This window comes from Lytechinus pictus, chromosome 9, assembly GCF_037042905.1.
Source record: "Lytechinus pictus isolate F3 Inbred chromosome 9, Lp3.0, whole genome shotgun sequence".
Lineage (NCBI taxonomy): Eukaryota > Metazoa > Echinodermata > Echinoidea > Temnopleuroida > Toxopneustidae > Lytechinus > Lytechinus pictus.
Window position 1 is genome coordinate 2962501 of NC_087253.1, and position 14441 is coordinate 2976941.

Below are 14441 nucleotides of genomic sequence, written 5' to 3' on the forward strand. Positions count from 1 at the left end.
GCCATGGTCTAATTTCCTACAGTAAGAAATTGATCCACATTATACTGCACTCAACCCAGGTAGTGCTGTTGTCGGGAACAAAAATCCATGTCGATATGTCGCTTAAAAATTAATCCCGACATCGACAATGTCGACATGAAAAAGGGACCGTAGTTTAGCCTATAGGCTCCCTAACAATCATTCGATCGATAAATGCTTCGAACTTTTCAGGTAAGCTTTACACTCGTGACTTGAGGCTAGACCCCTTTTTATTTCATTTTTACATGTCGATGTGGATGCGTGCATGTCGACATGTCGGAAACATTGAAAATTCTTTGTATGTCGACATCAATGTCGATATGAGGCCTATCGACAACAGCACTCAACCCAGGTGAGGTAAATGGGTATCTGACACAATTTATTCCTTGAAATGCTGAATGGATTGAAAAAGGCTTGCTGGGATAGATCCAGGGTAATGCTATACAAGTCCCACTGGAAGAGCTTCTAGAGAAATTAAATGGTACATGATATGCACTATACACAAGAAATAAACTTGACATTATCATCATTATTATTCTCTAATTAATACAGAATGTCGTCCATACAGAAAAAATCTTGCAATCATCATATTAAAACTTGGTCTTGGCCTTGGATGTTTGAAGTTCTTGCATGTTTGGTCTAGGCCTCAGGCAGTTAGTCCTCAGTCAGTGTGTGGCCTCCACTATAAATTCCACACACTGATCAAATGACTAACTTCAACCTTTGACGTAACACCGTGCCAAACCCCAAACCTAACATAAAACCCTAATGCAACCCTAAACCTAACCAAAAAAGTCGATTGTAACCTTTATCTTAAACGAAATAAAGGCCGAAGCAATTGTCACAGGAGCTAATGTTGTGCAACCAGTTTGCACGCAACACTGAAAGCAGGAAAACAGTTAAACCATCAAATGCTTCAAAATCAATGAACATCTTACTCTGGTGAGTTGTCCGGAGTGAGTGAGAGTTCATCTGGTTCCGCCGGCTGCATCTTGCGTCGATGGAACCTCGGTGACCCTAAGATGGTGTTCTTGAGGCTGTTCAGTCGCGCCCTCCAGGGTGTCGACTGGCCCTGCTGCTGTTGACCTTGCAGCGAGGTTGCGGTCGGGCTGGCTGGAGGCGTGGTGCTGGATCCTGTCGATACCAGGCTGCTACCAGAATGCTGTCTGCAGACCTGCCTAGGACTGTGGGTGGGGGACGCTAGAGGGCTACTAGTCACGCTTCTTGATCTACTGGAGATGGAAAGAGGAATAACAAATTGATTCTTTATAATAATGATAATAATAATTTAATATTTGTATAGCGCAAATATCTGTCGATGACACTCAACGTGCACAATTAACTACATGTACTTATACAATACAGAAAATGAAATTGATAAATACACAGAAATTGAACAAATTGACAAAAAAAAATACACAATCAGTTAAATTTGGTAGTCAAAATAACACAGGCCTAATCCCACAACAATTAAGGAGATGCTTCCTTCATGAGGTAAGTCTTCACTTTGTTGTGGAATAGCTCTCTCGACTGGCATGACTTAATGTCCAATGGGAGTGAATTCCACAAACGACGACCAGCAACAGAAAAAGATCTGTCACCCCACGACCTCTTTACCTAGCATGTCAATAATTATCTACTAATTATAGAATATTCTGGGGAGTGCTTCATGAAGCAAATACTCCATGATCTTCATTGACTAATTTGACCTGAGCCAATCAGAATCAAGGATTTCAGTAGCTTATAACAGTTGTCAGTGAAATCAATGATTATTTGTTTCATGAAACACTCCCCAGTAGATGGAAACATCATGATCTGGTGGTTCTAACTCAAGTCTTTAATAAGAGTTTCCTTGGTTCATATTCAACAACAGTTGAGTATCTATACAAATAGATGGATCAGTGAATTGATAGATAGATATATAAATAGATATATAAATAAATAGATAGACGGATAGAGAGATAGACAGACAGACAGATAAATAGATAGTTAGATAGATAGATAGATAGATAGAAATATAGATGAATATATAAGATTCAGGTATATTCAGGTAGATATAAAGATAACTAAATAAATACATAAATTGATAATTAGGTAAATGAATAAATAAATAAATGAATGAATGAATAAATAAATGAATAAATGCATTAGTTAATCAAACAATAAATGGTTAAATAAATACATAAATAAGTTAATGAACAAATAACAAATGTTCTTAAAACATTTTTTTTTACTTCTTAAATTCTTGTATGTGCCTTGAGCATTCTACAGAGTGGATTTGGTGCTTTATAAGTCACATGTATTATTATCATTATTAAATATATAAATGAATAAATAAATAAATAAATTAATTAATTAATAAAATAAATAAATAAAATAAATGAATCAATAAATAGATAAATAAATAAATAGATAAATAAATAAACAAATAAATAAATAAATAAATAAATGAATGAATTGATTAATTAATCAATTAAACAATAAATAAATGAATAGAAGCTCACCCTGAGTTGTGATGTGACATTGCTCTCCTGGCCGGTGACATAGACCCATCTCTCGTCATATCAAAAGATTTTCTTTCTGATCTTCTTCTGTGATATGAGTCTACTCTCTTCCTAGGCGGATCAGCTACACAAATACGTAATAAATGAAAATCAAATGAAAATAAAGAATCATTGCGGGTAACTGGGACCTTCTGGGCTCAGTAACTTGGCAAAGTTTGCGATGAATTGCTTTTATGAAAGAACCGCACTGATTGCTTCCTGGTCGGTATTTTAAACAGAGTGCACATGCAACGATGATCTTGATTGGTCATTGGTATTCAGCGCTTGATTGCGAACCTTTGTGTTATTAGCCTTGATCTTCTTCTGTGAAAGGGGTCTACTTTCGTCGTAGGCGGATCAGCTATACAAATACATAAATGAATTAAATGAAAAATAAATGAAAATTGAGATATCTTTGGGATAGTTTACGCCTTCAGGAAATATGTCCCTTTTCTTCACACATAATTTCTATGTACAGAGAAGCACATATAATTTTTTTTCACAAAACAGTCATGAGCATTTGAAAATGGTTGTAAGACGATGTCGCTGAAGTTCTCTTTTATTAACCGATGATAGAATCAAAATGACCATACATGTATGGCTCCTGTATAGAATCAACTGACCAATCAAACATATGTCTAGCCTTTGTGAGCATATATTTTTTTCTGTTTTGAAGCAGCTTACAAATAGGTTTTAATAATAATAATAATAGGCATTTATATAGTGCCATCTATCTAGAAATAATCTATTCCGAGGCGCATTGTTACTATTATTATCACCCCGGCTATAGCTCGCGCTGCCTTTCAGCGCTCAGCGCATTTAAGGAATTAATCCTGCCGGGCACCCATTCACCTCACCTGGGTTGAGTGCAGCACAATGTGGGTAAATTTCTTGCTGAAGGAAAACATGCCATGGCTGGGATTCCAAATCATGTCCCTCTGATTGTAAGACGAGAGTCATAACCACTAGACTACGGCGCACAGTGGGCCAGAATGAGTTGAAAGTGCGCCAAAATTATATTCCGTGTTAGATTTTTATTTTAACATGTTGATTATGGGTAATTGTGGGCGTAGAATCGACTGAACATAATTTACAGCCGATGTGACGTCACCTTGATACCAAATTTTGATTGGCTACTTAAAACCTCTCTGTGAAAAGACAAATTATGCTAAACGATGTGTAGAATATAAACTTTGTGTTATGTGCTACTTTAAGATTGACCAGAGTAAATGTTGGTTTATGCATCTCACGTGCCTAAAAAGTGTGTATGAGATGCCTAAAATAATTTTATGGCATCAAAATGATCATTAATTAGATATTAAAAAAATACTTTAAAATCTGAAAAATATTAACTGTGCTTTATCAAGCTGTGTTGACTTGTGTAATACGCAGAGTATATAACACCACGAATGTATCACTATGAGGAGTGTTTTTATCTCTGGAAGAGTTGTGGGTATAGCCCTTATTTGCGTTAGAAACCTTTATTTTGTTTACATTATGCCCGGAATTCATGTCATTTTCATGGAATGGAAGGGGAATCGTCCTCGCCGTGCAAAAGTGAACGGCAATGTACACCCCATACGGTGCGCTGCGATGACTGCGCAGTATAAAAATGACAGTTTTGGGCGTGATGTGTCAAGTAAAATAGGCTCTAACATAAAAACGGGCAGCTAAATTTGGTATCGACTTAGAGCTTAGACATCGGGGAAAATGATGCTGATAGAATTTAGACGGAAATCCACGGAAACCCAAACGTTTCTAATGTAAATGCAAAGAACATGGATTTTCAGCCTATTTCGAGGAATAATCATCCTATAAACCTCCTTAAAGATGTCTTTTATCTACTTTGAACCCTTTCAAACAAAAAATGAATATATCAGGATTATGTGGGAGCCATTTCAGATTCCTACATGAAAAACCTCCTGTGAAATGGCCTGTTTTTTTTTTAATTTGGTTGTCATATAAGCGGCATTTCGCAAAATGTCACATTTTACGATTTGAGGTAGGAAATTAACAACCTGTATGCAAATTCCGGAATGAAATATTTTGCTCAAGTATTCTTCAAAGTGTTGTCTTTCAGCTGGGCATGAAAAAAATTAAAAATCTGAAATTGCCCAAAATGACTTTTGTTTCGCCCCAGCCCACTGTGCGGCGGCCCCACATATGATATGAAAAACAAATTTTAAGACTTTGCAACACTTGTCAGAAAAGTTGGCGAATCTGATATGTGCTACATTCGTAAACATTCCCCGCCTCGTGAGATCTCAGCCTTAAACCGGACTTCAAATTCATATGATGAAATTCCTATGGGAATTTTTTAACATAAAACGGAATAGGTATATTTTCCTAATATGAAATGGTAAAATGACGAGAAATTAAAAACAAGCACACAACGTTTTGAAAACGTTGGTAGAAGAAATTATATCTCTCATGTGGAATTATCATTACATATCTCGTGCTGGTTTAGATCTACAGTGCGTCTACAAAATAAAATCGATTCACTTTTTTTATATATATTTTATTTGACTGTAGTGTTAAACCTACCTGAATCTGATCTGGTTCTGTATTCTAACTCATCTTCAAAGCTGGGCTTCCTTTGTTTTCTATCCAGCAATAGTGAGTAGATCACCTTCTCCGAGTTGTGACTGCATGAATAACAACAATAAAGACTCATTAATAAAACAAATAATCCCCAGGTGAGAGTGTGTTAGTGGCAATGCAGCACACTCAAGGGTATTTACAATGGAGCGACAAGAACAAAGTTCTTACATTACCCTGGATGCGTTTGCACATCAATGTGAATACTCAAGATGCCTACACTGCCATGAAAACACAAATTTTATCCGATGCATTATTTGTTTTATAAAAAAGTGGAAGAAAAGTCAAAATCCCACAAAATTTCTACAGATTGAACAGACACGGATAATGCACCACATGTATAACCAAATAAATATCAACCAGAGTTATCTCCAAACATTATCAACAAACATGAATGTCATAATGATTGTTATTATCATTATCATGACTATAATTGGAGTATAAGTTCTGAACTTACTGTGGCGATAAAAGATTGCGTAGAAGTTTCGGTCTATCCTTGAAGCACCCTAAAGATGTCATACTGCCTATTACATCAGGGTCAACATCTTCATCACCCAAAATTGGAGGTATCTAGGGAAAAAATTAGGAAGAAAGATATTAATAAGGCGGAACTACAGGTTATGCCTCTTATTCATCCTCTCTCCTTTCTACTTCATTATCTTTTTCTTCTTCTCCTTCTTCTTTACTTTCTCTTCTTTGCCAAATTTGTCATCTTCTTCTCCTTCTCCTTTGTAACAGACTAATGTCTTTGTTGACTGTTAAAGGCCTATACATTTGTTGGTTACTGCATTGAATTTGAGGAGGTTTGTTTAGAGGTAAAACATGGTGAAATGATTGACAAACTTTTCAATCAACTCGGTCATGTTAATATCTTTATCCCAACATATAAATACACTTTCTTGTTTTTTTTCCTAATTCAGATATCAAGAAGACCTATCAGCCAATGGACACATCCAATTTGTCCATAGATAGAACTCCCCCACTTTGCCAAATAATTCTAGGAGTTAGCTTCACAGCAAAATATTATCAATTGCAGAAAATATGAATTATATAACAACTCCAGAATTTTTAACTAACACAATCCAATGAAAAGGCAATTGAGCAGATGACTTTTAATCAATTTCTAGATGTCAAAGTGAAAGACTTACTTTGATATGGTGTTTCTTTGGAATATCCGATTCTGGTTGGTTTTCGTTTCTGGTTCCTCTGCTTTATCATATACATGAAAGAGAGAACGGATGAAAAGTAATGATGGAGAGGAAGTTGGAAAGGAGGAAGGAAGGAAGGAAGCAAGAGACAGAGAGATGAGAAATATAGGGAAAGAAAGCAAAGCAAAGAAAAAAAAAGATTCAAAGAGTAAAGAAAGAACAAAATCATATTAATAACATTTTTATTTTGGTATTGGAAATCAATTCTTATAATTCAAATAAAATCTTTTGTTTTGATTTCTGCTGTTTCCTAACATTTAATGATAAATTCAAATACCCATAATATGCCATAAATTTTAGAGGCTAAAATAGGCTCCTCGCATATAAATTCTAACCTACGTACAGGTTTGCCAACAAAACTGAATACCAAAACGGCAGGTTTCGTTTTGTTCTGAGATATAACATGTTGACATTATATAATTTTAACATTAGGTTTGTGAAAAAGGGTCCAAAGGCAGTCAAAATATATTATGCTTCTATTAAAGACCAACACCAAATAGGCTCCTCGCATATAAATTCTAACCTACGTACAGGTTTGCCAACAAAACTGAATACCAAAACGGCAGGTTTCGTTTTGTTCTGAGATATAACATGTTGACATTATATAATTTTAACATTAGGTTTGTGAAAAAGGGTCCAAAGGCAGTCAAAATATATTATGCTTCTATTAAAGACCAACACCAAATGTGAAATCATCCAATGTATTTAAAATTGATTTGTCTTTCAAGAGACATGCTACATCTAAAGCCCGACATACACTACATGATATGTTGTGATCCGATTTTCAAAGAAATCTTAATGCACTTGATATCATTCTAACCTATGAATTCTTAACATTCAAAGTTCCAAAAAGTGAAATGAGCACTAAAATAAAAATTCCAGTCTTGATTGAGCACCCCTGCAGGAATGAAGCAAATTGAATTCCCGATCTTTATGACATCATCAACGGCTGCGACCTGAAGCCGAGTAGGACTTTACTCTGGCAGCAAGGCTATAACTGCAAAGCAACTTTATTATTTTAGCATTCATAGCATCATGCTGAACTTGAACAAAATAATTTCATTCATGGGAACTTGCAAAATGCAATTTCTTATGTCGTAGTCAGATCATGTAGTGTATGTTGCACTTAAACAAGCTATTTTGATACTTACAAAACATACCAAGGATGTCTCTGGATTTGGGATAGCTAGAAAGTAAAACACGAAAAAGATTTCATATCAAAATCTGCATATTCTTACACAATTAAATTTAGCATTCCATCTTTATGGGGTTGCTCACCAGGGAAATATTTCATGAAATATATAGTCAGTGAATTTCATTAAAAACTGTCACAAGCTATAGAAATCCTTGCCTCTGATTGGCTAAAAGAAAATTTTGAAAGAGCCCCTGACCATTGCTATTGATGTAACGCTCCTAGAGGTGGTATTCAACTCAATTTAACAGTCAGAAAATGAGTATTTTAATTAAATCTCTTACTGTGAAGAAATGATTTAAATGGTGGTATTGCATTCATGGATTTGGTCAAGTATTCTTGTTTTAATCTTAGCAATCTCTTCTAGTGGACCTAAGCCAAATTATTTGGAGTCTTCAATAGTAATTATACATGTAGTTTGTTTTTGTAGGCCTACAAAAATTTGAATTTTTATCGATGTAAACTTCATGTAATTCAGCCTTCGGGATACCATATTTTGTTTGTTTTACTACATGTACATAGCTTTTTACTTCACTAATCATCATGAGCATTGCAGAATTTCCTAATTCAAGTCTATGCAAGCTTTATGCGACGGGGCCCTGGGGGGTGTTTCACAAAGATTTAAGCATGACTTAGAGTCGCCGCACTTAAATGCCGACGCCTACATGATATGGAATGCCTAATCTCATTGATTGATATGCAGTAGTGCGTGATCTTACCAAAGCGGCCATTTTTTTTATAGTGCACGCAACTAGGCATTTAAGTGAGACTTTAAGTCATACTTAAATCTTTGTGAAACATGCCCCAGGACTTACAGAGAAGCTGGTATAATAACATAACTTTGCACATTATCATCACAGGCTTATAGTAACCCGACCTACATCAGGCTAATCTGCAGATGCATAAAAGACAAAAACTAGGGCAAACACTGATCTGATTGAGAGGAACCGCAACAGAAATGCATTAAAGATAGCATATCTGATTTTTTTTTGACATATTCAATTTTCACTTTTTCCTTTCCTAATATAAACCATCTAATCTGTTGATCCCCATGTCATTTTCAAAGTAGTCTTAAAAGAGGAAATTTCTTGACAATATGATGTATCTACTAAAGATTGCCATGGCAAAGAAGATTGTATTTGTTTCAATAATACATGGTGTACAGTGAAACTACTATACTCTTCTTGACAATATATGTAACCAGCCACTCCAAAAATAACAAGTCACAAGGAAAGGTTCTCTATATGAATAGTCAAAATAATTCCTATTCTAGAGACAGTGATTTATAGGTTAAACAAGTGGAATGCCTCTGGCCGTCTCACCTGCATCACGCGATTCAATATAGCAGCAGTGCTGATTTTGAAAACTACTATAACTCGCACAAGATGTTCAGTGATACTTGGTTACTCTTATTTCCATGTTTTATGAACTAGACCAATACACTTATAGAGATATGATGGCAATTCAACAAATACCCCCAACGTGGCCAAAGTTCTTTGACCTTACATGACCTTTGACCTTGATCATGTGACCTGAAACTCGCACAGGATGTTCAGTGATACTTGATTACTATTATGTCCAAGTTTTATGAACTAGACCAACACACTTTCAAATTTATGGCTGTAATTCAACAAATACCCCAATTTGGCCAAAGTTCATTGACCCTAAATGACCTTTGACCTTGATCATGTGACCTGAAACTTGCACAGGATGTTCAGTAATACTTGATTAACCTTATGTATAAGTTTCATGAACTAGGTCTATATATTTTCTAAGTTATGATGGTAATTCAACAGATACCCCCAATTCGGCCAAAGTTCATTGACCCTAAATGACCTTTGACCTTGGTCATGTGATGTGAAACTCATGCAGGATGTTCAGTGATACTTGATTAACCTTATGTATAAGTTTCATGAACTAGGTCTATATATTTTCTAAGTTATGATGACATTTCAAAAACTTAACCTTAGGTTAAGATTTTGATGTTGATTCCCCCAACATGGTCTAAGTTCATTGACCCTAAATGACCTTTGACCTTGGTCATGTGACATGAAACTCAGGCAGGATGTTCAGTAATACTTGATTAACCTTATGGCCAAGTTTCATGAACTAGGTCCATATACTTTCTAAGTTATGCTGTCATTTCAAAAACTTAACCTCAGGTTAAGATTTGGTGTTGACGCCGCCGTCGCCGCCGCCGCCGCCGCCGCCGTCGCCGTCGGAAAAGCGGCGCCTATAGTCTCACTCTGCTATGCAGGTGAGACAAAAAAACTGTCTTTTCCGTTTCTGAAAATCTGTAATTCCGTTTCAACTTGACCTAAAAATGGAAATTCCGTTTTGTCACTGAAAATGTACACAGCAAAATCCTGAATTCCGTTTTGCAAATGTGAATTCCATGAACTTTTACATGAAAAGTATGAGAACCAAACAGAATTTCCGTTTTATTTACCGGTAAAACGGAAAATCACTGTCCCTATTATTCTACTGTCACAATTTAAAGATGTGAATTTAAATGAAAGACAAGATAGAGAGTGTCCACATCTCATGCTTGTGTGGATCCACAAATTCAAACCTAGTTTTCTCCATATTCATTGGAAGCTTTCAATGAATTCATTTTACATTCAATCAAGTACTGGTCTGGGTTACTTATGTTTTCTTTTTTTAAGTTATAAACCATTAAAAAAGCTTTAGAATGTGTATTTTAAAATAAAATTCACAAAATCAATTTTAACCAAGATATTGTTGTTTAGTTATGGCAGATCACATACATGTATGTATAACTAGGTGTAGTATTGGTAATTATTTTATTGGTAACAATAAATTGTAAGTTTAAATTATTAAGTAATTTTGTAATTCACAAGTCTATTTCTTTGTTTGTATTATATGTATTTTGATGTTTCCTTCATTGTAAAGCGCATAGAGAAACTTTCAGTTTAGTATGTGCTATATAAGAGAAGTATTATTATTAGTAGCATTGATCCCCACATCATTTTCTATGTCTTAAAAAGGGAAACTTCTAGACAATATGCACAAGAATAATTGACATTGTAAGATAACACATTGTTCTTAATCTAATCAAATATTCTAGCCATGACGCAAATTCAGCCTCTGTTCTACTTTGATATGTCAACTGTATCCTACAATACATAATTCATGAACTTTTGATGGTCATGAAGTAGGCCGGGTAAGTGAATAATCTGTGCAAACACAATCTTATCACAAACATTATGTTTCCCATCATCGCGTAGTTTAATGTAGAGTTTCAAGAAGGGAAACATTATACACTGGTGTATAGATGAAACATTTTCATGGCGAAAAAAAAGGGAAAAGAAAGAAAAGGACAGGAAAAGGGTAGGATATCATCTTCAAAATTTCATGACAATATCTATAACTTAGATTATGTATCAAAAAAGTCATTTTTTTTCTAGCTGCTAATTAGAAAATATTTTCCTATCCACCATGCCTACCCCCCCACAACATTTTGCTTTATTATGCCATTGCCCCTAGATGTACTATATGGAATCCATACATACACAGCATTCAATAAACACTGATTGGTTTTTAGGCTTTTATTGAAGCTCAAAATAAGGGAAGAATTGCTACAGTGTACCTCAAATGGAGGGGGGGGGGGAGATTCATCATAAAATGAAATAAAAATACACCGGTAAACATGACACTTATTGTAAGGGTTACACAAAAAAGACTAAGGTGATTTCAATAAAAACAGTAAAATTTCACCATAATCGGGAGTGAAAAATATATTTAAAATGAAATTTGTGAAACAGTACCAAAAGAAGACTTAAATACTTCCCATAAATTTTGATGACCTTGATCATCTTTTAAGTTTAATTCCTTCATAATTTCAAAACATATATCAGAAAATGCAGCTGTAAATTATGTCGAGTCACAGGTATCGTTGATTTTAATCCAATCATAATTTTAAAACCATATTAGAAAGCCAGTACTCAATCATGTTTGCCTGATCAGACTATTTATTAATCTCGTATAGGCATTCTTCCTCGCGTGCCCTCTAAGACCACTATACATTGATTTTGGTAATGAGAATTTTCCAAACCAACTGAGGGGAGTTACATTGTAAAACTCAAAGGTCCATTCACACTCACTGTTAATCTCTTATCAGCATTCACTTCTATCATGCCTCTCAACAGGTTCTGACAATCCGGCGGAACAAAATGTGGAATGTGAAAGACCCCTCGCTTGACCTTCTCTAACAGATTCCTAAGATTGTCATCGTCGAACGGTAATGCCCCCTTTAAGAATGGAAAGAGAAGATACACAAGAAAAAAACAATTAGTAAATTTCATATCAACTCTCTTCACAATACTTTATGAAAAGAAATTTAGTAAATCTTGAAACTGATAACTTGCCCATTGGTTTATACCCACCCTACTTTAAATTGTTCTCATCTCATTTCATAGTGTTGATCCTACTTCATCTAAAACCATTTCTTCTCTTACAATTTAGTCTGATTGCCATTTTGTCTAATTTCAAGTTTAAGCGATACCCATTTTACCTAGTATCCGCATTGTCTAACACCACTTACACTAAAACTGTCAAATGAACTGTGTGTGAACCAAACTTTGATTTTTTTAAAATAAGGAGACAAAGTTGAAAACCAATACTTATAAGTCCAAATTGATAGAATAAACTGGTTTAGCCCATGTCGTATTAGACCCGGTTCTCATTAAACTTTCTAAAACTAGTTTACTGGAACCGGTTCGGGAAACTAGTTTGGAAGATCACTTTGCTAGCATTCCCATTTGATCACCCGAAAGTGGTTTTCAAAAGCACTTCATGCAAAGCGGTCCTGTTGCTATGGGAAGCGCTAAGTGGTGTGACAGTTTTGTGTGAAATTTACAACCACAGCGTAGATATTGTACACAAAGTGTGTGGAGTAGCATGCTCAAAATGTGCGAAGATCGCTTCCCGAAAAACGGTTGTGTCCTCACTTAAAGGGATGGTCCAGGCTGAAAGTATGTATAGCTTAATAAATAGAGTAGAATTCACTGAGCAAAATGCTGAAAATGTCATCAAAATCGGATAACAAATAACAAAGTTATTGAATTTTAAAGTTTAGCAATATTTTGTGAAAACAGTCGTCATGAATATTCATTAGGTGGGCTGATGATGTCACATCTCCACTTGTTCTTTGTATTTTATTATATGAAATTAGGTTTATTCAAATTTTTTCCTCCAAGAACTAGAAAAATTGGATTGTCAACTGATTTATTGCATTAGATATTTATTGCTGCAACTTATTTCATTATAAGGCAGAGATATTATTCACAAGTATGAAATAATGAAAAAAATATGATTTTATGTAATAACATAAGAAAACGGAAATATATAAATATCTTCAGCCCGGACCTTCCCTTTAAGCTGAAACCAGTATAATGGGGCAAAGCAATCTTGAAAACTACAGTAAATCGCGAGGTGTTTTTCCAAACCAATTAAGAAGATCCCTTCCAAGACTGCTTCATCAAGCGTTCTCATTTCACATTAATCTAGTTTCCACTAAACAAGTTTCAGGATGGTAATGAAAATGGGGTCTTGGGACTATCTGAGAAGTACACTGTAGATTAAGTGAATATAAATCCTTCAAACTTACCACTAAAAGAGCATAAAGAATAACACCTGCACTCCAAACATCAGCTTTCCTGCCATCGTATTTCTCTCCCTTGTAAAAATAAAGAGAAAATACTTTTTTTAATGGTTGTTAATGCAATTCTTATTTTTGAAGAACAAGTGTCTCCAAAGTTACACAATATTCAAAATAAATTACATCTTAAAAAAACAACTATATCAACAATCAGTAGGGCCATTTTTCATAAAAATTTGTTATCATAAACAGAAAACAGAGATTAAAATCACTTTCTCTTTGCCAATCAAATTGCATTCTTTTAATGCATTACATGTACAATAGTACTACATGTAGCTAATGATTTGTCATTGATAAAAAGATATGAGGCAAGGATAAAAGCATAGCTTGTGTGGGTGGGTGTATGTATGTATAATGGTATAAAGGGTGTGTAAGGGGTGTAGGAGTTGGATGTGTGTGGGTGTGTAGGAATTGGTGGGTGCATGTTGGTGGAGGTTGTAAGGGTGTGAGTTTTAGGGAGGGAGTGTATGGGTGGTTTTTGGTGTGAGTGTGTGTGGGTAGAATGGGCGTGCACGTTTAAGAGGTGGTACAAGGGTGTTCTGAGGGGGCTGATATTGTGTAGGAGGGTGAAAAGTTGGATGATGTGTGTAAGATGTGTGTGAGAAAGTGGGAGGGTAGGAATGGGCGGGTGGGTGGATGTGAGAAAGAAAGGGTGTGTGTGTGTGTGTGTGTGTGTGCATGAGAGATTATGTGTCTGTTGGTATGGATGGGTCTAGGTGTGTAATGTGTGTTGGTGCGTGTTCATGGGGTTATGGTTCTCTGAAAGTGTGACAATGAGTAAGAGAGGAGGGTGTGTGTGTGTGGGTGGGTGAGCTCATCCATGTGTGTGGTTATGTGGAAGTTGTAAGGGCATCAGTATTTGAGAGTGTATGTATTCCTTGTGTGGCGAGGGTGTGTGTGTGCGAGACAATGGGTGTGTGTGTATACTGACTGGTATGTGGGTGTGCACACTGGTTAGTGTGTGGGTGTACATGTATCGGTATGACTAGGCGATGTAGAATAAATGTAATCAGTGAGGCTATCCTTGATAAAAATGATGTAGGCATGTAAGCTAAGCAGCTAAAGTAATTAGAAATATTGATTGCCATTTTTTTAATGACAGATTGCGTATTAGGGCTCACCGTTATGACATGGCGGTGGTAGGAGGAGAGGAGTACAGATTGGCACATGGGAATAAGAGAGCAGGAAAGAATCACAGAAAA

At 35.5% G+C, this 14441-nt stretch overlaps 1 protein-coding gene across 1 annotated transcript in view; it reads right to left on the bottom strand.

Moving 5' to 3' along the window:
- LOC129268000 (serine/threonine-protein kinase BRSK2-like) overlaps positions 1–13258 on the bottom strand; it is a 24123-nt gene extending 10865 nt beyond the window's left edge. Inside the window, exons 1-8 of the mRNA XM_064104476.1 lie at positions 13189–13258; positions 11684–11830; positions 7519–7553; positions 6308–6368; positions 5617–5729; positions 5106–5206; positions 2523–2646; positions 957–1247 (exon numbers count right to left, since the gene is read on the bottom strand). Of these exons, the coding sequence (XP_063960546.1) occupies positions 957–1247; positions 2523–2646; positions 5106–5206; positions 5617–5729; positions 6308–6368; positions 7519–7553; positions 11684–11716 (758 nt within the window). The 5' untranslated portion in view covers positions 11717–11830; positions 13189–13258. The remainder of the gene's footprint in view (positions 1–956; positions 1248–2522; positions 2647–5105; positions 5207–5616; positions 5730–6307; positions 6369–7518; positions 7554–11683; positions 11831–13188) is intronic.
- Between the last annotated feature and the right edge of the window lie 1183 nt (positions 13259–14441).